We start from the raw sequence: 27,236 nt of genomic DNA, 5'->3' as shown, positions 1-27,236 counted from the left end.
GTCTCGACTGAGAGGTATTAGTGCACAGTAAACAAAGGTGTGCTTTTTTGGGAGCAACATGATATCCTAGACTGCAAATATTTGTGTTTTCTTTATCATTTTTTCTGATCTTTGGTTGGCTAGTTCCCATAAAATGCTATTCATGTCTGTTTGCTATAGCGTACTCCTAAAAGTCATATGAAATTAAGTATTTACATTTAAAATTGATCAAATCAATTCAAAAATGTGTTTTCTGTGTTACAATTTGAAATAATTGTTTTCTATTGTAATATTAGCATATTAGAATGATTTCTGAAGGATCATGTGACACTAAAGAATTCTGAAAATTCAGCTTTATTATCACAGTCATAAATTACATTGTTAAATATGGTTATTTTAAAGCATAAAAAAACTTCTTTGAATTGAAACGGTTATTTTATATATTGGATGAGGGAGAGGGGGAGATGGCCATTGCATTTTTAATACATTTAAAATGTATATTTACACTTTAATGTATTTTTTTTTATGCAGGCTAAGTTTGTCATTTAAATATTGCTAATATTAGTAGCATTGGGAAAACATTAAGAATCCAATTTAATCTTTAGATGGTCTGAAATAGATATGTACTATTCATTATAGCAGTTCAACCTGCCTAGGTTGTAAATTATTGAATAAAAGCGCACAATCTTCTAGGGTTTCCATTTTTGCCTGAGGCTTTTACATTGATAGATTGTAATATACGTGGGAGATTGTGAATCCAACAGTTGTAGAAATGAATAATGCCTTTTCTGGGTAAACTGTAATTGAAACATGCTGCTCAGTAGAAACTATATGCTACAGAACAAAGAATTTTTTCGTAAAATGACCAGGATTGGAAGAGTCCATTGCTTTTATGCCATAAATATAGGAACGTGCAACCCAGAGTATTCTGCCTTGCTTGCCTTGTTTGGTGTGGAAGCAGCAGCCTTCCAGCTGGCGATTGGACATTGTGATGCTTACACAAGGATTGTGAATTGTTCCTCCACAGATGGCAGCCACAGTGAGATGTCCCAGCCCTCGATGACCATCCAGACGTACCCATATGGAGGCTGTGAGTCAGTGGAGATGTCCTACCAGGCCGGCCAGTTCCAACCGGCCATCAGAGTGGCAGACTTGCTCCAGCACATCACTCAGATGAAGTGTGGGCAGGGTTACGGCTTTAAAGAGGAGTACGAGGTAAGAAGTCTTGAGCTTGAGTGACTGACATCAATAAGAATGAAACTTTCAGTATGGCAAGGCAAGTTTATTTATATATGCACATTTCAGAAACAGTGGTAATTCAATGTGCTTTACATAAAAATGACTTGACCTTAAAGAGAGTAAATAAAAGAATATTGACGCTGATTTGTTTGCTGCATTTAATAAATGAAGCCGTCTTTACTGTACTATGCTGAAAGTTTTCTCTCTTCTGTAGCTCTCAATATCATTTGCTTACTTTGTAGTGTGCTAAATTTCTCTAAAGCCTCTCTGCAGTAATTACGACAGCCGCGCAGATATGAATTTTGTTTTTTTTTTCCTCTGCATGCACAGTTAGCCCAAAAATGATGTGAAATGAATCTTAAAACAGTTTTATTGAGGGGGTTATTAAAATGCCAGGCATCTTTTTTTTTTTTTTTTTTTTTTTGCTGTCTTTTTTCACATCGTTTTATTTCTTAAACACATTTGAATAACTAATTAAAGTGCGTCTTTGCATATTAAAAGAAGCAGGTCTGTGGATCTCGATAACATGCTGGCATTTTGTTCAGGAAAAGTCACGTGAGATACGATGCACTACTTGAAAAATCTGCCCACACAGTGGGCCACAGAAGGGGTCAACATCCCCGTGACTATAAAACCAATTATCTTTCCCTGTCTAAACCTTTATTGGTAAGAATATGCAAAGACCTTTGTGTCAATAGTATGTCTTATTCTAGATTTTAAAAAAGCATGCTAACCTCGGGTTTGAAGGCTCACTTATGTCTGCCGTCCCCACACACGATCTGCTCGCTTTAATAATGCAAAGAAAGAACTCCTTTTTGCTTGTTCACGAAGGTCAGCAACATAGAAATTGCATCCGTTAGATTGTCTCCTTGTCATTTGAACATAAAGACATGTTTTTTGTGTATGCATCTTATTGTTCTCTGTTTTTAAGGTACAGATGTTGTAGTAGGGTAAAGTGTTTTATGATTGAGAAATCCCACACTGGCATCGTTGTGGCTCTGTTATTTTGTTTGAATAGCGCTAGAGGAAAGATGCTGCCAACAAAAGAGAGATATGAAATGAACTTTTGAAAAGGTCATTTATTTTTCCTCTAAATGTATTTCCTACAAATTGTGGCTTTGAAGTAGCTGCCTTGTATGAGTTCCAGCTTCACTTTGTGATTTGTTTTCATTAAAGGGATCGTTCACCCTCCAAAAATGACAATTCTGTCATCATTTACTCACCCTTATGTCATTCCAAACCCTTTCTTTCTTCTGTGCAACACAAGTTTGACATTTTTTTTAAAGAATGTGCTGGCCGCACTTGTCCTTGCAATTAAAATGAATGTGGACTGGAAATTTTAAGGGAAAAAACACCTTAAAAGTAGATAGTTTGGAATAATTCTGACTTTTTTATGTTTTTTTTTTTTTTTTTTTTAATTGTTTTTTTTTTTTTTTGTTTGGCTGCATTTATTTGATCAAATATGCAGTGAAAAGAGTGATGAAAAATTGTGAAATATTACTTCAATTTCAAACTGTTTTCTATCTACTTCAACTTCAGTTTCTATTAGTCATTATTGGTGCATTTTTGTGTGACCAACAGACCAAAAAGTTTTGAGGGTGAGTAAAATATGATGCCAATTTAGCATTTTTGGCCAATCTGTTTGTATATAAATATTTTAAGATGAGAGATGTAGTTTGCATGTAGTAGCTACTGTAGTATGATTATACTTCAAGATTATTTGTGATGGCTAAGTTTTGTGATGGTATGTTCTGAATATTTCGGCTTGTAAGCGTCTTATTCAGAATACTAATATGAAATCTGGTCTGTAATCAGTTATTCTGAACAGCTCTTTGCTCACTAATGTAGGAATACTCTTAAGTAGGCTATCAAAGGAGAGTATTGTGTAAACATTTAGCAGAGAACTTTGCTTGAGTTTAAGTATGAATCATATTTGGCACATTGTTGTGTATTCAGACAGGGCCTTGATGAATGGCTCTGGCAACAAGAGACATCAGTGAATTAGAGAGGAAGGATGCTCTCTGCTTCCAAATTTTCAATCACCTGGATTGAAGGCATATTTAAAAGGGCAAAGATTGCACTTTTAAAGACGAGACTCTCATTTATAAAGAATGACTCATAGTTATGTCTGTCATACTTCTGATTTATTATTCAGAGACGACAAAATAACAAATTGATGTGCATGTTCTGTAGTGTCTATTTTGTCCAATTTATGTGTTCAAAATTACCATTGTGAATGATGGAAATAGGATAATGCAGCTCCGCACCAAGCCTGAAGGAGATCTAGATGTTACAGAGGTCTGTGCTAACATCCCCTCTTACTCTCTTAACAGCATCACTTGAAGAGTTAGGCTAGGCCTAGCTTAATTTCAGCTGTATAGGCTGCCCTAAGCCGTCTGAAGTGTTGAGGTAAACATGAGATCGATGCACGGCTGGCAGCTCATTCCTGTCATAGGCAGTCTGATAGCACCAGAGCCTGTGCCTCCGTGTTTAAAGGGTCATTCATCAAGGCAGACGTTTTTATAACACCTTTTTGTTATCGCCTCTCTCTTCAAACCTGATTTGCCTCACAATTTTGCCTGCAAATGAAGTTGGCAGCTTTTTGCATCAGCCCATCTCTATCCTTGCTGCCGAAAATAAGTCATTTTTCCTAATATGCGGTGAAGGAGGAGAAACTCAATACATTTACATTGAGTTGAATGGAGTGTTTGCTTACTGGCTTGTGACTGGCTGATATGAGCGAGAGCACATTAGGGGCGAATACTGCGTTTCCCATAATGCATGTTTTACTGTGAATTTGGAGGTGGTTTTTACTGCAAATGAGATTTTAATGTTACTAGTGCCTAATAATTGAACTTTTTCAGCTTTTAAAACTCTTTCAAATAGAGTATCAAGCTAATTAGCTAATAAATTAAAATACACTCACATGAAGATATGTGTCATAAAATGCTTTAGATCTGGACTTGTTCATCAGTAGACAATCTGACTCATTTAATTTAATATTTTAATTTAATTTACTAATTTTAAGTTATTTAAATTAAATTAAAGTATTAAATTAAATATTTTTAAAAAGTTAAAAATATTTAAAAAGCGGCTGTAATACCATATAATTTTCCTGAACATCTATGTGATGCATCAGTCACAAAAACTTAATATGATGCATATTTGTCAGTTATACGTAAATGAAACATGATTTATAAAGCAGTACTAATAAACTGAACAGTTTAAATAAACAGTAATCAGATTTATATAATTATCATCGATAACTATATTTTGTTTAAATCTCATACATTTTAATTGAATTGTGCTTGTTTAAACAGTGTTCATACATTTAATTGTTTACGGTTTAATTTTTTTTCACAATTCATAGATTTATGCTGGTAAGCGATGTGAAAAATGACTTGAAAATATGATTATTAAAACAAAGTCAAAAAACAAACTAAATGCGAATACTTAATGAACAATGTCATATTTCTCACTTGATAATATAAATTTTTTAGGGCTTTATTGTATCTTGCACCTCTAATTTTACGACACGTAAGTAGAACAAATGAATAGAGTTGAGACAGAAGGAATGGAGATGGATGAGATATGATGGACATGGAGTGAGTGATGCAGATCTGATCATGTTGGTCAAAGCTGAGGATGGCCACCTGTGTGTTTGTCAGCACAATCGCATCATTAATCTCAGCCTGCCAGATGTGTGATCCTACATCTGTGCTCACGTTACAGAGAGAAGAAACAACGAGAAGTTAATGGTGCGTATAAATATGGAGAAGGTTATAGTGGCCCATAAAGTATTTGGACACTTTTTTCATTGCATTCGATAACAAAATAACAAAGTGATGAAGAGTAGAAGTGTAGCTGGTGAAGAGGATTATGAATTGTTTGTAAGTGTGAGGTAGGAAGAGGTCTGACAGTGTCTTTGTTGTCTTTGTGTCCACATACACAAACACACACACACTCCTCTTTTTATTCTTCACTGTCTTCTCATCACTTCTCTAAAGTATTAATAGTATTAAAAACAGAAGATCAGAAGAAGAGAGAGGCTCCAGTGAGGACATTTTTGGAGGGTGGATGAGGAATCCGGTACAGAACAAATGAAGAATAAGTTTAGCTCACTGCCAGAAGACAGAAGTTTAAGGCTTTTTGTGTAGCGATTCTCTCCGGATGTCTCAAAATGTATCATTAAGAAGCCCTCAAACAGTTTTAGCATCACATTCTGTCAGGCAGACAGAGAGTTTGGCTATAACTGACTCAGTTACCCTGACTGTACCATGATAATAATGAGAACATGGGCAGAGTTGCCAGATCCCAGCATCCCTGTGCATGAATGAATGTGACTGATTTATTAGAAGGGTTGCCAGATCATGTTTAATTCACACATGAAAGAGCAATTCAACCAAAATGAGGCTTTATGAGGTTTCGATTTTCACAGGTGCCAGATCACGTTTAATGCACGTGAAGGAACAGTACAACAGAGATGATACGGTCTGTATGTTCAGGCTTCTGTGCTTCACTAGTTCCAGATGGGATCCATTGTACAGCCTTGGGAGAGAAAAACAGTTTGTACATATATGACCCTATCTGATGCTGATTGATTCACCCAACCAGTTAAAAACTTCTGCATGTAGCGATGCATGATGGAACGTATTTTATGTTTTTATTTTTTTTTATAATACTTTATTTATTTATTATTGGTTGGTTTATATATATATATATTTTTAGGGACCTGAGATGCAATATATATATTTATTTATTTATTTATTTATTTATTATTGGTTCATTTGGTTGGTTATTTATTTATTTACTTTTTTTACCTTTTTCTATCTATCCATTCATATTGCTTTTTGGTACATTGATTAATGCTGCAACATCAATAGAGGTACCAAAAAGCAATACTGGGATGGATGGATGGATGGATGGATGGATGGATGGATGGATGGATGGATGGATGGATGGATGGATGGATGGATGGATGGATGGATGGATGGAACTCAATTCATGAAATAGATACAATTCTTTATGTAATATCTTGTTATGACAATATATTTTCCTAAAAGATATAGTTGTGATTGTAGAAGGTAGATAAAACAATGAATGAAAGAAGTAGTCTGTCATTCGCTGATAGCCAGCAGGTATTATGAACAATTAGTTTTTTGTTAAACCTTAATTTATAAATTGGTAATGAATTTATAATGATTTTTTGACTCAATGTGCGAGCTCATGTCAGTAATGGTATGCATTGTAAAAACCTTCTAGTGAATTATCCGAAATTTTGGATAATCTAACATGAAATTCAGGTCTATTGCATCAGATTCAAGAACAGTTTCTACCCCAGAACCATATGAGAACTTAACAACACTGCTAAACAGTGAACATTTAATTATACTTTGAACTAACATGATTCAACTGCACTAATTATTATTAGAGTCATTATTATTGTCGGCTAACCTAGAGTTTCTCATGGTTAAGTGTAGACCATTTTATCTGCCGCGAGTTCACTTCCACCATTATAACTGCAATCTATATTCCACCGGATGCTAATGTCAAGCTTGCTATGAACTGCTCACCCGGAGGCTGCTTTTATTGTTGCGGGTGATTTTAATCACTCCAAATTAAAGACAATGCTCCCCAAATTCCATCAACATGTTTCCTGCCACACTAGAGGAGATAAAACTTTGGATCATGTTTACACAAACATTGATGGATCTTATATCGCGACCCCCTCCTCCAACTGGGACAGTCTGATCACCTTTCTTTGTTTCTCACCCCTAAGTATTCACCCCTCATCAACCGTATGAAGCCATCAGTTGGGACCATCAAAGTGTGGCCAACTGGAGCAGACTCTTTACTTCAGGACAGATTTCAATACATGGACTGGAGTATGTTTGCTTCTCAGGCTGCCTGTGGCTCTCACACGGACATTGATATCTATACCTCCTCTGTACTGGATTACATCAACACCCCCACTGACAGTGTCACAACAGAAAAACAGAACACAACGTACCCTAATCAGAAGCCATGGATGAACAAGGAGGTGCGACTCCTGCTGAAAGCCCGCAACACTGCCTTCAGATCAGATGACGCTCAGGCCTACAGTAAATCCAGGGCTAACCTGAGGAGGGGCATCAAAAAGGCCAAGTACTGCTACAAGCTAAAGGTAGAGGAGCACTTTTCCAACTCTGACCCCTGACGCATGTGGCAGGGCATCCAGGTCATCAGTGACTACAAGCCAAGCAACTCTACTCCAATGGTCACAGACGTCTCCTTCCTTAACGAGCTAAATGACTTTTATGCTCGCTTCAACAGCAACAGCAAGGAGACGGCCACAAAGATCTCACTCTCAGCAGACCACCAACCCCTCAAACTCACCTCCACAGATGTCTACACTGCATTGAGCCGAATCAACGCACGCAAGGCTGCTGGCCCGGACGGCATTCCTGGACGTGTGTTTAGGGCATGTGCAGAGCAGCTTGCAGGGGTCTTCACAGACATTTTCAACCTGTCCCTCACCCAAGCAACTGTGCCAACATGCTTTAAGTCCACATCCATTGTGCCAGTGCCGAAACACTCCTCCCCAGTGTGCCTGAATGACTACCACCCCGTAGCACTCACACCTATTGTTATGAAGTGCTTCGAGCAACTGGTCCTAGCACACCTCAAGGACTGTCTCCCACCCACACTAGACCCACACCAATTTGCCTACCATAGCAATAGGAGCACAGAGGATGCAGTATGCACAGTGCTGCACTCTGTACTCACACACTTGGACAATAACAACACATATGTACGGATGTTGTTTGTTGACTTCAGCTCAGCATTTAACACTGTCATTCCCTCCAAGCTGACCACAAAACTTGGAGACCTGGACATTAACACCTCCCTCTGCAACTGGATTATGGACTTTCTGACCAACAGACCTCAGCATGTTAGGTCAGGCCACACCTGCTCCACCACCATCACACTCAACACCGGCGTACCACAGGGCTGTGTGCTGAGCCCATTCCTCTACTCCCTCTACACCCACGATTGCAAACATGTGCATGGATCAAACTCCATCATTAAGTTTGCAGATGACACCACGGTGATTGGCCTCATCAGAGACAACGATGAGACTGCCTTCAGTGAGAAGGTACGGCACCTGGCCACATGGTGCGCTGACAACAACCTGCTCCTTAATACCAGCAAGACAAAGGAGCTCATGGTGGACTTCAGGAAGAAGAAAGAAAGCATGCATGCATGACCCCATCCACATTAACAGGATGGTTGTTGAACATGTCTCCAGGTTCAAGTTCCTCTCGGAAGACCTGTCCTGGAACACAAACACTTCCAGCCTGGTCAAGAAGGCTCACCAGTGCATCTTCTTCCTCAGGACACTGAAGAAGAACCAGCTGTCTTCAGCCATCCTGGTGAACGTTTACCGGTGTGTGATCGAGACACCAAAGGGACACCACTTCCTGCTATTGAGGACATCCAGAGAAAACGCTGTCTACGTCGAGCTCGCGGCATTCTTATGGACTCCTCTCACCCTCACCATAGACTGTTTAACCTTCTGCCCTCCGGGAGGCACTTCAGGAGCCTCCGGACAAGGAAAAGGAGATTCAGGAACAGCTTTTTCCCTACAGCTGTCTCCTTACTGAATTCTGCCCTCTGACCTCTTCTGGTTAGATGCTTACTGCATTTCGTTGCCTTGTACCTTACATGTGCAATGACAATAAAGTTGAATATAATCTAATATAATCTAATCTAATTAGAGGTCTCTTTATGGCAACAATGTGCAATATCTTCACTTGCAAGTGCCAAAGTTACTATATGAAATTTGGCCCCCAAATTTTAGAGTGAAAAAAGTTTAATGAAGAAAAGACACATCATGAGGTCTGTGAATGAACTTTTGTCTCTCAGTCGATTCTATATTGCTGTTCTTTTACAGAGGTGTCTTTTAAAGGTAGACCTTCACTAAATTGCGCCATCACCCCTCCAATTCATCTTTAAAATGTGCTTGTTTTGAATCACTTTGTCCATGAAGTCTTTCTTTAATGCAGACTCTTTGCAGACCACCATTGTTTCTCTAGATCTATCACTGTAAATGGCTTGTCTTGTGTGTGCTGGACAGGATGAAGATTGCACTACGGGTTTAAGTGGCCACCATTCAGTGCTCTTGTCTGACATTTCAGAGTCTTGTCTTTGCCCCACGGCTAAAGGATGAGTCTACAATTACCAGACTCTTCCAAACACTAGAGTCTTTCAGTGATTTCAAGGGAAAAGGGACACCTAACTATATTAGAAAAGCATCTCAAAGTGTGAAAAGATTAACTTGTATGTCTGTTAGCTATCAAAAAAATATATGTATGAGCCTAGGTATATGTGTATGTATATGTTTAAAACCAGTGTCTGTAATGGATGAACATGTTAAAAAATATTCTTGATTTTATTCCAGGGTCTGGCTGAGGGACAGACGGCACCATGGGAAACTGCCAAGAAGGATGAAAACCGCAACAAGAATCGCTACGGCAACATCATCGCTTGTGAGTACTGAAACAACAAGGATCCTAAATAGTGTTTAAACTATATTTTTAAGTCAAATTTTGGGTTCCTTTCACCTTGAAAGCTGCACCTCACTCCTCAACCACAGCAATGGCTATGTGTTTTTCTTTATACTTAAAAAGTACTATGCTACGGTGAGGTATCAGATGGTAATATCATGATACGTATTATATATGCTTCAGCATATTCAGGGCTCCACACTGTGACCAAATGGTCTCATTTCGCGACCATTTTTTCTGCTGGTGCGAGTAAATTTTGTAAGTGGTCGCACTGGCGCAACCACCGCGTTGTTCAATTCGCCCTGCCGTTTCTGTTGCATATGAGAAACATCAAATGGCAAACTAAACAAAAGCAACAAAATCCTGCTACTCGTTTGAGCTGTGCAGCGTGGACCATTTATCAACCTGGACCGTGACGCAAACAAACTTGTCCGAGCTCAGAACAGCTTTACTCGGGACCAAAGTTGATTTCACTACACTGTTACTGCACAGCGCTGCGAGATCCAGTGAGAATTGTTTGAATTCACCGCAGAATGAATAAAGGTTGTTGTGAGATCTAGTGAGATGCATTCAAATTTTGCACAGAATTCTCTGTTATAAACAGATCAAACAGCGCTGACGCAGAAAACAAGAAGCAGTAATGCTAACTGTCACCATGGTGTTGTGGTAGAAATAGTCAAATGTTATTACATTATTATTCATTTCAGGGTTTGTACAGCCTTTCGAGAGAGAAATTCAAGCAATTTTCAATGACTAACAGACATTTCACACAACTGTTACCAGCACTTTAAAAACCAAAATGATTCAATTTAAATGTTATTTTCAATGGAATGACCAATATATACTGTGGTGAACAAACACTTGTGTAAAATGTAAAAAATACATCAAATCACCATTATAATCTGTAGATGGCAACAGAGGAGCACTTTTTGGCTTATTAGACATTAATTTATACTTTTTCCTTTATATTTTGAAATTATAAAATGATAGTTATAGGCTCAAATCATCAAGAAATCAGATTTTGACAGTTTTGCTCTTTTCTATGTATTTAGTAAGAAAAATTGCAAAGTGCTTTAAAAAACAAACTTTTCTTCAATTTGCGACTAAATCACACGTAATCACTGAAATTGTTGATCAGTTCCATATAATACTATAGAAGAATAATGGTACATTTCATAAGAGTACAATATATCTTTTCTACATAAGAATTAAATTTTGCATGTTACTGTTGTTAATAAAATAAATATTGTAAGCTTCCCAACTCAAGCATAGTGCTTTACTGTCAAATGTGTATAAACATGAAATAAACAAGCAATGAACATGTAATATTATTAGTAACTGCACTTATTAATGCAAAACAATAGTATTTTTTTTTTCATATCATATATATTTTTGGTATTAAACGAATACTGCACATTGTAATTTCTATGAGTTAAGTCTATTTATTATCAAAGCATTTGTCAGTAATACAGTTAAAATGGGCAAAATATGTGAATGATTGCATTGCAGGCTGATTTAGGTGTGCCCCTAAATTTTCTGCTTGTGCTTTTCATTCAGGGGCTACAGTGCTCCAAAATCTACCATGGTACTAGATTGGTACATTTAAATACCATGGTACTTGAATTTCAGTATATTTTAAAGTACCATAGTTTTTCCCATATACCATGGACATACCATAAGAACGTGATACACCAATCTATTTCACCAAGAATACTTTTGAAGATGTCAAATCATGGTATTATGGTAATATGGTATTGTTATGGGAGTACCATGATAGACTTTGGTAATTATTTAGCTAATATAGCACCATTAAATGATATCTGGTTGTTTTCATTATATTTCTTCTACAATATTTAGTTGTCACTGTCACGGTACTCTTAAAATGAGATGAAACATTGGGCCAAATGAAATAGCCTGTCAGTCACTGATGGCCAGCGGGTATTATGATGAATTTGCTATTAGTTAAATCCATTTAATTATACAAGTTGCTAATGAAAACTGTCCATCAGGCTGTTCATCAGTACAAAGGATCATTTTTTGTGGAAAGAACAGTGAAAAATGGAGATCAGGGAGATGTCTTTATTTAACACCAGGTGCATGGGGTGTTGCTTTGCTTGTAACTGTGTCTTTAGACTATATAGTAATTTGTTACATTTAGCACAACATTCTTGTAATAGTTAAATGACTGCTTAAAGACCCCTAAAATTAATTCTTATGTTGACTAGAAGAGCATTGTAAAAAACTGTCAAAAAAACATGAAAATTATAGTAATTATGATTAGAATACATATATTATGAAGCAGATCAGTCCCTGTATTTGGTGATAGCTTTATGGCTTTAACATGTGGCTATATTTAATATAACCAAATGCATTGCATTTGGACTTTGATAATGGGTTTTTAAGTAACTGAAAAGTCTCAAGTCTATCAGCCAAAGGAGGACGTTGTTTTGTGAAGCATTTCATTATGTGAATGCATGTTTAACCACCCCAAATTGGAGCGATTGTCTTACAAACTGAGCCAAGAAAAAAATTAACCCACAAACAAAATTGGCCATGCGTCCTTTGATTAACTTTGACAATTTATGGGAGACGAGGAAAGCCGTTTTAATTAGAGACATCTGTCCGGTCTCGCTTATCCCTTTAGTGTATCAGCAGGCAGTGTCAGCCATTCAAGCCCATATGGTCATCTATAATTCACGAGACTCTACACCCAAAATAAACTGTTATTGGCAAACATTTACATATCAGAGAATGAGAAAAGGTTGGGGGGGGGGGGTGGCTGTATTTACTCCTGCTCCCCTTTAAAGCCAATTTCCGCTTTTCTGCGTATGCTGAGATTTTTGTATCTTTTCCAAATGATTCCTCGTTAGTATATTTCGTCAATTACGGTTGGGAGGGAGGTATGTGTAGACAGTGAGCCTACTATGATTTGGTGCATGCGTGTTGTTGAGCCCCTTTGCGTAGTTTGTTTGGACTGAGATTGCAGGAAATGCTTTGGCAGCCGGTTTGAATAGGAACGGATGAGTCACAGCATACCTAAGGCCGGGTCTGATCCTAAAGCAGAGGACAATGACATCACAGAGAACACAACAGAAAGAACAGAGAACACAACGGTGCATTCTGGGATTGCCTAATCCACAAAGGATACATGCAGTGTTGCCTTCAATATTTGCCAGTATGAGGTGGGATAGTTAAAGGCATAGTTCTCCCAAAAATAAAATGTCTGTCATCATTTACTCACTTTCATATCATTCTAACCCTGTGTGACTTTCAAAAAAGATATGAAAACTGTGTGAATAGGGCCCAGTGTTGTTCGGACCCCAAAGTGCCTCAAAATATCTAATTTTGTGTTCTTTTTTGTTGTCACTTCGTTTATTAACTCTACTTGTAGTGCAGAGGAAATTTTCCTTAATGTTGTATGAACTGAATTTGGTTGTGTTACTGAGTAAAGCTCTCACATGATGCAATTCATGTAGCGAACACCAACATCATGCAATCATCCCATGAGGAGGGATGAAACCCCCAAAGGATAACCAGCACACATCGGCTCGTTATCCAAACCGTCACTCATTTTAACCAGTTAGCATCGATGCCTTTGTGGATCTGAGGTTAAAATATGCAAGGTAAGGCACCTGCTGAATAATAAATGTCCAGGTTGTTCATCTTCATTAGTCCAAACACAGGAGAGCGTGTCTTGCTCTTTTAAGTGCTCTGTATGCGTGGATCCATGTGTCTGGATGAAGACACTTTCTCATTTCTTCTCTCTGAGCTCCTCAAATTCTGACATTTATTCCCTTCACGTAGTGCTGCCAGAATCGTCAGGTTCCCTTGAAGTCTTTGCGGGAGAAAAAAACCCCTCCTCTGATGTATTGACCAAAGCTGGAGTATTAGCATTCACATGAGCTGTATAGTGTATTACGCTCTCGCTTCTGTTTGTTTATCGTCATCAATTAATGCTCTTAAATGGAAATAAACACCTAGTCAGATTCATACTTCATTTACATTAGAAAGATTAGTGGATTTAGACATCATCAATATTTAGAGGTTCTCAGAGAACTCTGTTATGCTTTATTCAAGCATCAACTTTTTAATTTTGATAAGAAGTGTTTGAATTGATATCGAAATTCCACTTTTGATTGCTGAAGAACAGCTTTTGTGAGATTTCTAAGTAAGTAAACATTCAAGAAGTAGTAAAGGCCTGCAAAAGTCTCCATTTCATATCATTACTGTCTATGAGAAAAAAATTGAGATACTAAAGAGTGATGTTTCTATCCTTTAGCTAATCATATAAACTAATAGGGTCACTTCCTTACAAAATGGTGCGGATAACGGATGGAAATTAATTTCTTTAATAAGAATCCTTACGTATGTGGCAAAAAAATATCCTTTTTATTGCCGTTGGTGCAAATTAACCTTCCGAAATGAATCTCTTTCAGATTAGGATGACACTTGTCCTAACACCAAGCTCTCAAAGCTCAAGCGTTCGCATAAACACTTCTGCTGCTTTCTAAAACCCTCTCAGGTAGACTTCACGAGCAAAGCGTCTTATCCTAGAGCGGATGGAAATGGATTAAACTGGATTAGAGTGTTTCGCTCTCACGCCACGAGGTGTGTGCGACAGCACTCGGCCCATTTGACACGGGAACCTCTTTTCTGCCGAGCAGGGATTTAATAGGCTGTTTAGGTGTATAATGCACTGGGGCCAGCTGACAACACACTGAGGTTATATAGAAGAGCAGCGGCAAGGACACAGGCTTGAGAGCGCTGATTAAGAGACTGCTGACATTTTTAGGGTGCTGTACTTTTAAACACACAAAAGAACTGAGTTGTTCTTTTTGTGATTCATTTGCTTTAGGATGAGGTGCAAAATAAGAGATTTTTAATGTTACCACTGCACCTGAAATCCATTCCGCCTGAGATTTTAGCCTAACACTGCTTGTTGTGCTTTGTTGTTGTTGTTGTTCAATGATTGCATCAGCATGATTAGGCCAATAACCGATGCAATGGCCTTAGAAAGTATTTGGAAACTATGATGAACTTAAAAATGAATGAATGTCACGGCACTAAAGTATCTTCGTGACCTTGAAAGTCATTGCAAAAATGGCTCAATGCAGAATTTGTTTGCAGATGCTTCTTCTATATAATTACATTTCTTGGTCATCCAATCAATTTCAGGTGGCCACTGTAATTGTATAACTTATTTTTTCCAATTCAAACAGTATATTCTGTTCTAGCTATCTAGTCTGCTGTACATTAAAATGTTTCAGTGCCAGATTTAAAATATATTGAAGATACTGTGTATATACAAAATCTTTTCGTTAAAAAGCTGCAGTCATACTGATTATCAACCATAATGAGATTTTTTTATTTTATTTATTTATTTTTTAATGTGATCAAAATAGTTTTTTTTTTTTCATGATTAGTGTCTGCCTGTGCAGATTGCTAGACTCTTCTGGGTCATTGCTTACTTGCCCAAGTCAAAAGAGCAGCTAGATATGGGTCATGTCCCCAGTTTTTAAAAAAGCAGTCTAAGCATAGAAAAGTAACTTTCAATATTTTGAATAGTAATAGCACACCTATTCTCATTTAACTGCATGAGTCATGTCTGTGGTGCAAACGGTGCAGAATTAAGATCCCTACTCATCATCATGTCACTGAAACACCTCTCATACGCGTCGAAACAGGTGATCATCCAGACATCTGGATAGTTTTGCAGGCTGACTCAGAACTACTGTACCTATGCATCACAGCACTCGTCTGCAGTCCGGTCATTCTCCTCCAATTAGAGCTTTGTGTCTGGCCCCTCACTGCGGAGAAGAACCCTGCCGAGCGCTTGCTGTTATGACAACTGACTCAGTGGCGTCTAATTATCCCCATCTCTTTCTCTTGCTCCATTTCCCTTTTTTCTGCTTCCCTCATGCACATTCCCTTTCGGGGAGCAGAGAGGTCAGCAGACAGACCAAAGCACTGTCAGGAGACAGCTGAGATGTTTGTGAGGTGAGCGAGAGAGAAGGAGCAAATAAAAAGTCTGAAGTTAAAAAAAATATATATAAGTTATAAGTGAATTTTGAGTGAACAGAATAAGAAACGCAGCAGGTTTGGACAGGAAGGAGGGGCTGTCTGAGAGTAAACAACCTTCACAACCCGCTTACAGCTCCAGACACGGACCTGCTTCTTCTCAGAAACGAAAAAACGGAAAGACTGAGAGAAATCAGGAGGGATTCTGCGGAGCTGCCTGCCATCAGAGAACATCAGCTGGCTTGGAGTCGACATGCCTCAACAGCACATTTGCATTCTCCATGTGATCAAAGCAGAATGCCACACGGGTTTGTGGAGCTAGTGTCAGACCTTTCCTTTACCCCTCCTCTCTTTCCGTTTCCACCCTCTCCCCCTTTTCCAGAAGTGTCGTCGTAATTGCCAAGACATGCAGCTTCACCTTTTAAGGGTGTAAAAGACGCAGTGCCTGCGCTAAACATGAGCAGGTCAAGTGTTTATAGCGAAGACAAGATGAAGATTGGTGGTGCTGGAGTAATTGCATCAATTGCATCACTGGTCAACTGTACATCCACTTCGTTGGAAAATGGTCTGATTCTTATTGTCAATTCCCCAGAGTGCAATGCTGAACTTGGGGCACCCAGACTTGAGTTGCTTAGAAACAGGAACTTTTTTTGAAAATGTTTCCCATCACTATAGATGTTTTTTTAAAAAAAAAGATTATAATTGTCTTCCTTATTCCGGAAGTTACGCTGAGGTTGCAGGTAAATCACACTAAATGTGTTGTCTTTTATTAAAGGAGATTGCTGGCACAGTTCTCATACTCATTAGATGCTGGTTTTTGTTCTTGAACTCAAATGTGCCTGAAGTACTTGACCCTGGTATAAGAAAAAAAAAACATTTAAATCTGCAAATTAGTTGAAATATATGTAAAATTCAACAGTTTTTTTTTTTTTCTGTCCGAAAGTGATTGTTTCACACACATAACTCCTGACGTTGTGTGTACAGTACAGTACAGTTGTGTTTCCTGGACAGCTCATGCATGTGTAGCTCCCCTTTAAAGTGTATGTGTAACTTTAGACCGGCTCTTCTGTGAATATTTGACCCCACAGACGATCACACTCGTGTCCGACTGCAACTGCTGGAGGGAGACCCCCACTCTGACTACATAAACGCCAACTACATAGATGTGAGTATGACACGCTATATGTTTATATTTATGGCATGTTAATATGATATTTATTAACTCATTATTATAATATATATTCATTCTGTGACTGCATAAACGCCAACTACATAGATGTGAATCATTCAAATGTATTATTAAAATGCTAATTCATTACTTTTATTTAGCAAGGATGCATTAAAAGAATCAAGTATTTATTAACTCATTATTATAATATATATTCCTTCATAAACGCTGTCCTTTTGAACTTTTCATTTAGCAAAAAAAAAGTTTCCACTAAATTAATAAGGAGTACAAATACTTTCAACATTGATAATAAGAAGAAATATTTCTTGAGCAGAAAATCAGTATATTAGAATGATTTCTGAAGGATCATGTGACACTGAAGACTGGTAATGATTTGAAAATTCATCTTTGCAGCACAGGAATATATTACAGTTTAAAATATATTCTAATAGAAAACAGTTATTATTAAAGTATAATAATATTTCACACTTTTACTGTTTGTATTATTTTTTATGATCAAATAACTGTAATCTTAATGAGCATAAGTGACGTCTTTTAAAAGACATTAGATAATATTACCGACCCTACACTTTTGAACTAGCATATATTCATATACAGGTCCTTCTCAAAAAATTAGCATATTGTGAAAAAGTTCATTATTTTCCATAATGTAATGATAAAAAATTAAACTTTCATATAGTTTTATATTCATTGCACACCAACTGAAATATTTCAGGTCTTTTATTGTTTTAATACTGATGATTTTGGCATACAGCTCATGAAAACCCAAAATTCCTATCTCAATAAATTTGCATATTTCATCCGACCAATAAAATAAAAGTGTTTTTAATACAAAAAAAGTCACCTTCAAATAATTATGTTCACAGTTATGCACTCCATACTTGGTCGGGAATCCTTTTGCAGAAATGACTGCTTCAATGCGGCGTGGCATGGAGGCAATCAGCCTGTGGCACTGCTGAGGTGTTATGGAGGCCCAGGATGCTTCGATAGCGGCCTTAAGCTCATCCAGAGTGTTGGGTCTTGCGTCTCTCTCAACTTTCTCTTCACAATATCCCACAGATTCTCTATGGGGTTCAGGTCAGGAGAGTTGGCAGGCCAATTGAGCACAGTAATACCATGGTCAGTAAACCATTTACCAGTGGTTTTGGCACTGTGAGCAGGTGCCAGGTCGTGCTGAAAAACGAAAAATCTTCATCTCCATAAAGCTTTTCAGCAGATGGAAGCATGAAGTGCTCCAAAATCTCCTGATAGCTAGCTGCATTGACCCTGCCCTTGATAAAACACAGTGGACCAACACCAGCAGCTGACATGGCACCCCAGACCATCACTGACTGTGGGTACTTGACACTGGACTTCAGGCATTTTGGCATTTCCTTCTCCCCAGTCTTCCTCCAGACTCTGGCACCTTGATTTCCGAATGACATGCAAAATTTGCTTTCATCCGAAAAAAAGTACTTTGGACCACTGAGCAACAGTCCAGTGCTGCTTCTCTGTAGCCCAGGTCAGGCGCTTCTGCCGCTGTTTCTGGTTCAAAAGCACACGCCTGTGCACGGTGGCTCTAGATGTTTCTACTCCAGACTCAGTCCACTGCTTCCGCAGGTCCCCCAAGGTCTGGAATCGGTCCTTCTCCACAATCTTCCTCAGGGTCCGGTCACCTCTTCTCGTTGTGCAGCGTTTTTTTTTGCCACACTTTTTCCTTCCCACAGACTTCCCACTGAGGTGCCTTGATACAGCACTCTGGGAACAGCCTATTCGTTCAGAAATTTCTTTCTGTGTCTTACCCTCTCGCTTGAGGGTGTCAATTCTGTGTCTTACCCTCTGGATTGAGGTTGTCAGTATTACAAATGATTGAGGTTTTGTTTTGTGAACCAGGCTGGGAGTTTTTAAAAGCCTCAGGAATCTTTTGCAGGTGTTTAGAGTTAATTAGTTGATTCAGATGATTAGGTTAATAGCTCGTTTAGAGAACCTTTTCATGATATGCTAATTTTTTGAGATAGGAATTTTGGGTTTTCATGAGCTGTATGCCAAAATCATCAGTATTAAAACAATAAAAGACCTGAAATATTTCAGTTGGTGTGCAATGAATCTAAAATATATGAAAGTTTAATTTTTATCATTACATTATGGAAAATAATGAACTTTTTCACAATATGCTAATTTTTTGAGAAGGACCTGTATATTCAGATTTCAATATTTTCCTTATTTCTAGCTAAACTAAACATACAGCAAGCTTTGCATATACTGATAAAGGAGTAATGATCTGCAAGTTTGAACATAGCATTTATGACCTTTAAAGTCTTGTGTATTACGTAACCACCTTAAAATGTCAGAACAACTTCACTCTTTGCTGTCAAAGAAGGGCTTAATAGATTAATGCAACATTTATGTTCTACGCTCATGAGAGCCTCGCTTACAACAAATGAAGGATACAAGGGATTTCTGCACTTAAAGCGCTCTTCTGAGTTTCTGCAAATTACTCGAGCAAATGCTCCATGTCCACAGCCAGCGACAGCTCGATTGAAAGTGCTTCCCTGGCTACTCCAAATCCACTAACTTGATCTAAACACCATAATGACACAGTCGATATGATTGTGATCATTGCAAAATGGGAAGTAAACACGTGCGGATATGCTTCAGCGCGAGGCTTCTCGCCCCGCGGCAGCTATAATCAGGCTACCCAATCTCATTCCCGATAATAAAACAATTACCATCTCCGTCGTACCACAGACCCAGTCGTAAACTGCAGTGATGCTTTAAAGCCTGACATGAGCAAGGCTACATTGGTCACCAATTTGTTTCACAGTGGTTAAAATGCTAATGAACCCAAGGCGTCAGAAAGGTGAAATTACAATGTCTCATTGAGTGCTGAATTAGATTCAAGCAAAGTTTACTTTAAGCAAGTTCATTGTTGCATGCGGTTTGTGCATGTATAAAAATTTGTTTCATTTGAATAATTTTCATCTTCCTTTTTCATTCTGTTTCCCAGGGCTACCACAGACCAAGGCACTACATAGCTACACAAGGTAATTACCAAAACACATAACAAAGGCACAGCATTGGCAAAACCAAGACAAGTCTTCTGACATGAACACAATCTACAGATCTGTCGCTATGAGCAAGATAAAAAAAAAGCATGATTAATAAGAATACTTAAAACTTAATGTTGGCTTTTGAATGCTAATTAAAAGTAGCGACAGTACCAGTATACACTACATTTTCTGGTTTCCAGCATTCACATTGCATGCAGCTTTATGGCCTAGCGAATTCATTTTGCACTTCATAGGCTTCTGATTTATAAATGAGCTTGCTGTTGTTTTTTAGCTTTATTGGTTGTATTTAGTGTAAAATGTTTGTAAATTAAGTTGAATGTCACCCTAATTGAGATCCAATTTGTTTTTATGCAAAGTAAGCATTGCTAAATATCAGCATAGCTCTGGTAGAAATGATTCAGTTTGTTTGTAATATTCACACACAGTTTACTCTTTAAAGAACCGACTCACACCATAACGTGAACAGTTTAAAGGATTAGTTCACCCAAAAATGAGTTTGTTTCTTCATCAGAACAGTATAATCTCCATTTACTTGTGGAGTATTGTGATGTTTTTATCAGCTTTTTGTACTCTCATTCTGACGGCACCCATTCACTGCAGAGGATTCACTGATGAGCAAGTGATGGAATGCTACATTTCTCCAAATCTGTTCCGATGAAGAAACAAACTCCAAAATCTACATCTTGGATGACCTGTCATTTTTTTAAATTGAATTAAAAATATTAAACAAAATAACAAATATATTCCAATAATATTATTAGTGCAAAAAAAAAAAAAAAAAAAAAAAAAACATTCATGCTGGTCTGTGATGCTCTTTCCCTCAGGGACTCTCTGTGAATCCATAAGGAAACGTTTCATCTTATTTCTAGTTGTTTTGTGAGTATTGCATGATCTTCTAAATTTGTCCCTCCTCCTCTCCTGTAGGCCCCATGCAGGAAACCGTGAGGGATTTCTGGAGGATGATTTGGCAAGAGAATTCTGGCAGTATCGTCATGGTAACCAACCTGGTGGAAGTGGGCAGGGTAGGGTTCTTGTAATTATCTCTTTCCTTAATAAATACCACAGGATTAAGAATGTTATTTACGAATCGCTCCTCCAATTGCTACACATTTAATTACGGTCCTGTGGTTAAACGGAGTGTATATGGAAATCTGTGAGGTGGGTCCTCATGCAATGATTTTGGAAGTAACATCTAGCAAGAAATCCATGCAAACATGAAATATGTTTCTGTATTTCAAGGAATAGAGAATAGCAAGCAACATCAAGGTCGTGGGTTCCATTCCTGTACACATCTTGGATGCACCTACAACATAAAAGTTCTTTATTGGCATCAGTGGTTCCATGAAAAACCTTTAACATCCACGGACCCTTTCCATTCCATAAAAGGTTCTTTATAATAGAAAAAGGTTCTTTAAATACAAGGGAAACTTTAGGTATTTTGGAGGATTGAGCACAATTAGGTGCACAAGTCCTTCACAACATCCCCAACGAGAGCCGTTTGATGTCACTTTGAGTATAATTGAGAGGTGTTCAATGATTGGCTCCAGTAAACTCGGACCACAGGGGTCGTTCATTCAGAGATAACATCCTGTCTGACAGGTGGCCAATTACACCTCTCTGTTTTCAAAATGTCATCAGGGACTTGTTTAATAATACTGTTTCTGCAAATGCCAATTTGCTATAAAATAGAGTTATACCTAGACAAATTATGATGCAGGTGTTGTGTAATAATGTATACGTGTGGATTCCTATGTGTCCATAAAGGTGAAATGCGTCCGGTATTGGCCTGATGAGACCGAGGTGTACGGAGACATCAAAGTGACGCTGATTGAAACGGAGCCTCTTGCAGAATATGTGATCAGGACTTTTACTGTTCAGAAGGTAAAAACCCATCCTCCATTTACACTCAAATGAAATATTTCAAGTTTCTCAGCGGTTTCACTTTCATTGCTGAGGTTTCCTCATATCAGTTTACATACAAATGGTTCTAAAAGGGATTTTTTTTGTAATGTACCTATATTTAATTTCATATTTAATATACAATTATTAGGATTTATAGAAAAGAAAAAATAGAATGTATGTGTGTGTATACTGAAATAGTAAAATAATAATAGAAAAATGCTATTTTGTTTCTCATGTACATTAAAAAATGAACTTTTCAGCACTTTCTGCATGCATCTCTTCATCTAGTCTCATGTTCATCCATACCATATGAACCGTCAGCTTGTGTTTAAGCCCATAATGCATCTCTCACTCAGTCAGTTTTATTGTTCTTATCATACAGGAACAGCTTGACGTCAGATCTGCATAAATAAAAAACAAAAAAAAAAAAAACATAACCACAAAGTTCTAACAAACCAACTTTACGAGATCTTAACATAAGCCAACAGACAATATTTTGCAACGAAAGCGAATCGCAGAGAAAGCTCTTAGGAGCCGGTAGAGTTTTGTTGTTGAGTGTTGTAATCCAAACAGAACAGATGTAGGGAAGCTTTGATAGTGGGAGAAATTAGTGTTTGGGAGTCGTTTTTGAGGGGGAGAGCGTGGTCTGGAACAGCATGTCATCAGCAACTTTCTTAAATCACTCAATCCATCTGTCTCACGAGGCTGCTGCCTTTCAAACGCTTCCTCAACTTTGAAAGAGAGTTGTTAGGGTACATCCTCCTCTCAGCGCATAGTTGTGTTTCATAATGAGTGGGAGCAGAAAAGGACTAGAAATGTTTTCTGGTTTCTCTTTAGCAGAAATGAGATCAAATGGATATCAAACAGGGACTTTTGCTTAAGTCTTCTAATTCTCAGATTTTCTCCAGAGAAAAGGCCCTCGAAATCTTGTCTTGTCAAGAGTTTTCTAAAATCTTAAATGAAAATATGTCTAATGAAAACATGTCTGGGTCACATGTCTAGTTATTTAGTTATTTTAATCAAGGATTTATGTGCATTTTTTTATTTTATTTTTATAGATTATAAAAGTATACATATATAGAACAATTTTTTGTTTATCTATCTATCTATCTATCTATCTATCTATCTATCTATCTATTTGTCTATCTGTCTATCTATATATTTATCTATCTATCTATCTGTCTATTTATCTGTCTGTCTGTCTGTCCGTCTATCTGTTCCTCTTAGAGAAATCTGTGACTCAAATCTCACATACTATAGTATTCTGGATTTCAAGAGTTTCATGTTCAAATAGTTTAATTACAGTCATTCAAGAAGATGATCAGTTATTAAAGGTGATATTAATATTCAGCGTTAGATGGATTAGCTAACTTCTCCTTAAGACCATACTTGAGTGGCCTTATGTGTGTCTAGTTATGGATTTCATTCCCAAGTGCTGTATATCAGAGAGTCTTCTGTTGTTGTTTTTTCCAGCTTTTGTTAGCTCTTGTCAACTTTAGCAGCTCAGTTACACACACACACACACACACACACAAGCTGCATTAACCAACTACACGGGTCCTCGCTTGGTGGTATCAGCACCTCCAGGCACGGATTACACCACTCTCAATCCCAAATTATAATTAAAAGCGTATCAGAGCGTTAAGTGTTAGTAGGGAAGTAATGGGAAAATGTTTCTACTGTAACACAACACAGTGTGTGAAAAGCCTCAGCGCTCACACAGATCGAACCACATGTGTAGTTGTGCAGTGGTTCAAACACTGACCATGCGGCCCTGACTGACATTTCATCAAATTTTCTGCAGTAATTTTAGGGCAAATCAGAAATTTCTGAAAGTTACAGTTGAGGTCAAAAAGTTTTCACACCCTGGCTCTTAATGCATGGTTTTTCCTTCTGGAGCATCAGTTCTGAAAGTTACAGTTGGTAATAGTTGCATTTGAGTCCCTCAGTTGTCCTCAGTGTGAAAATGTTTTTTTCTTATTGATAATGTGTTTGTAATAGTTGCATTTGAGTCCCTCAGTTTGCTGGAAAACCAAAGAATTTGTGGGAGCTGAAGGATTTTTCTGAAGAATAGCAGGCAGTTGAACTGTTCAGGACAAACAAGGGACTTATGAAAAACTATCATCAAACAAAAAACCACAGATCATTTAGGTAAGAGCACAGTATTAAGAATCAAGGGAATGTAAACTTTTGAACAGGGTCATTTTTATAAATTCAACTATTATTTTCTCTTGTGGAAACATATTTTATGTGAAATGTCTTATTCATGTCATTCCTAAATAAACAATAACATGCGATTTGTATGATCCCTTTTATTTTGGTCAAATAATTAACATTTTGCAGGTTCTGAAAGGGGCATGTAAACTTTTGACCTCAACTGTACAGTGGTGCGTTGACATATTCCATGATAACATAATTATATGAGACCTCAAAAATACTGCTGCTGGATCAATAGTTCAGCAGTTCCTTTTTTCTTTTCTTTTCTTTTCTTTTCTTTTCTTTTCTTTTCTTTTCTTTTCTTTTCTTTTGTCAGGTTATCCATGATGTTGTGCCCATTGTATCATGGTATTTACACTGTATACACTGCCAAAAAATACCACATGGTGTTGATTGTTATTGACATGCCTTTATTGGGTCTGGTAATCCTAGCCATCTTCTGTCATAATCAGCTACCTGTTACCCTCAGATGATGACACCTGTTGATATTAAGCTCACCACATGCTCCTGTTTGCAGAAGGTCACCATGAGATTCGGGAAATCCGGCAGTTCCATTTCACCAGCTGGCCCGATCATGGCGTTCCCTGCTACGCCACAGGCCTGCTGGGCTTTATCCGCCAGGTCAAGTTCCTCAATCCTCCAGACGCAGGACCCATCGTGGTACACTGCAGGTGTGCTCTTATATAAATCTCTCTTGCATCTCTTTGTACAGTCCCTTTCTCACTATTATTACATACATTTATTGTAAGTCAAAGGTTCTGGTTTAAAGTTGGACTGATGGTGTGATAATGAATCTACAATAAGAGGTCTATTGATTATTTAAATAAGACATTCTCTCTGAGGACTCTCAGTGGCTGCTGGTATAGGTTTATTTACTGGTCCTCAGGCTGCTCGGTGTAAATTGTTAATATGGATGTCACTAGATAAAATAAATAATAATAACATTTACATTAATATTAAAAATAATAATTAATTTGATTTGCTAAAATTTTTGAATAAAACTAGCTGAGTAAGGCTATGCAGTTGCTAAAGTTTTCTGAGCGGTTGCTTATTGGCTAAAGTTAAAAGAGCCCATGCATTATTGTTTTTATATTATTAACTAAAACTATTAAAAATAATATTTGGTAGTTGAAATAAAGTACAAAAAGAACAAAACTACATCAAAAAACCTTAAATGAAAATATAAAATAAAAGATCATTTAAAATATTCAAAACTAAATAAACTAAAAATGAAGCTTATAACACCGATAAACTAAAAACTTAAAATTAAAAAGAAAACTGAAAATATTTAAATAAAAGCTCATTTAAAATGTTATAAACAAAAGCAATATATATATATATATATATATATATATATATATATATATATATATATATATATATACAAAAACACAAAATTAAAAAGAAAACCGAAATTATAAAAAATAATAGCTAATTTAAAATATAAACAAAAGCAAAAATAAATAAATGTAAAAAGAAAACTGAAACTATAAAAATAAAAGCTAATTTAAATTATTATAAACAAATCATAAAACAAAATTAAAAAAACCCAGCATTAAAATGAATACTGAAAATATAAAAATAAAAGCTAATTTAAAGTAGTATTAACAATAATATATGATATTTATGGAACCTAATGAAATCTAAAATAAAATAAAATAAATAAATGAAAAAAACAGTGCCAAGTGTTTAGAATATCTTTGACTCTATATGTGATCTTGTAGATGATACTTTTACATGTCGAGCTTCCATGATGTTAAATTCTGCTATACAAACATTGCCCTGATTATCTAAAAACAAGGGCTATTTTATTCCCTTCCATCTTTAGGACCAATTGAAACCATTTTAATATGAAATTAGGTGAAAGCATTTATTTTGTTAAATGTGTTTAAACATTTATTTTATCTCAAATGTTTGACAGTCCAGATGATCGCTTGCTGGCAGCGTAACTAACTTCTCATGTAACAGTAAAAGAACCCAGGGAGATAGAAGAGAAGACGATTTTCACACATCCATGAGCACTCACACATTCTCACTCTAACGTAGGACGCTTCAGCACATGGATAGACATTCACCCATGAATCTGTCCACAACATGCCCACGTGCTCACAGATGGATGCATGGATAGACAGACTCGCTCTCACAATTGTGGGGAGTAATTGGGGGCCGTGTGGGAAGAAGGTTTGAGAATGAAAGGTGACAGCAGGAGACTGTGAAGTGGCAGTGTAAATTTGCAGTCGGCCCTGCAATCCCAGAGACGAAGCAGATGTGACAAAGAAACTTTCAGAACGGATTAGCCCAAGTGTCAGGGGCTCCTGGTGCAGAGATTAAGATTTGGATTCAAGCAGTAGTTTTCAAACATTCTTTCTTACTTCCATGAAACACAAAAAGAGTTTTAGCGGAATGTCCTGGCTGCTCGCAGCCGGTCTGATGTCAGTAAACGGATATGTGAGAACCAGTTATGTTGGTCACTGTCATCAAACCTGTGTAGTACCATACACAGGTACTACAAACTGATGTAGTACCATACTGAGCAGTACTGTACAGTAAAATGCATATGAAATTTAAGATCTGTGGTGGAAGGGAAGAAATTTGAACTGTTCCTAACATAAAATTAGCATATGAATAATATGTGCTACTGGGCATTTTAACGTTTTTTACTAAAAGGTCCATCAGACAACAGAAGTCATGTAGTAGATTGTGTACAACTGTTTTCCTGCAAAGAACTGATCATATTGAGAATTTAGATGCCTTACAATTGTGTATATCAATTATTATCCAGTAGGCTTTACAAATGAAAACGTCTGGTAATTAGGGGATGATGATAATAGTGAATAATTGTCTGAGGATGTGAGGTGTAAAGAAATCTTCCCCGTCTCTCCCTCTCTATCCCTTGCTTTCTTTTTGTCAGTTGTTTACCACTCGCACCATTAATCACTGTGAGTGACGGCCAATCTGTGACACCGTGGAGTTGCTCTGTATTTGTGTGTGTGTGTGTGAGTGTCGTTTTAGCCTGACTGATGGCCCATCTTCTGACCAAATGCTCCCTCACACACACAAGCATGTTGGTCTGCCAGAGCCTTGTTTTCGTAACAC

At 37.4% G+C, this 27,236-nt stretch overlaps 1 protein-coding gene across 7 annotated transcripts in view; it reads left to right on the top strand.

Annotated features, from left to right (window-relative positions):
• LOC109091611 (receptor-type tyrosine-protein phosphatase T-like) overlaps nt 1–27,236 on the top strand; it is a 248,226-nt gene that overhangs the window by 202,790 nt on the left and 18,200 nt on the right. For 5 of the 7 annotated variants that reach the window (XR_006155051.1, XR_006155054.1, XR_006155053.1 and 2 more), the window contains 7 exons: nt 1,007–1,194; nt 9,659–9,746; nt 16,862–16,947; nt 19,958–19,994; nt 20,946–21,043; nt 21,786–21,902; nt 24,658–24,811. Coding sequence is in view for 1 of the 7 variants with exons in the window: in XM_042726528.1 (XP_042582462.1) it covers nt 1,007–1,194; nt 9,659–9,746; nt 16,862–16,947; nt 19,958–19,994; nt 20,946–21,043; nt 21,786–21,902; nt 22,465; nt 24,658–24,811 (769 nt within the window). In the remaining 6 variants the exon portion in view is untranslated. Of the gene's footprint in view, nt 1–1,006; nt 1,195–9,658; nt 9,747–16,861; nt 16,948–19,957; nt 19,995–20,945; nt 21,044–21,785; nt 21,903–22,464; nt 22,466–24,657; nt 24,812–27,236 lie in introns of all 7 variants that reach the window. The other 2 variants (XM_042726528.1, XR_006155050.1) reach the window with 2 other exon arrangements.

Source organism: Cyprinus carpio, chromosome B6 (genome assembly GCF_018340385.1).
Source record: "Cyprinus carpio isolate SPL01 chromosome B6, ASM1834038v1, whole genome shotgun sequence".
NCBI classification, from domain to species: Eukaryota; Metazoa; Chordata; class Actinopteri; order Cypriniformes; family Cyprinidae; genus Cyprinus; species Cyprinus carpio.
The sequence above is the reverse complement of the archived record's forward strand: the minus strand, read 5'-3'. Positions and strand labels throughout refer to the sequence as shown.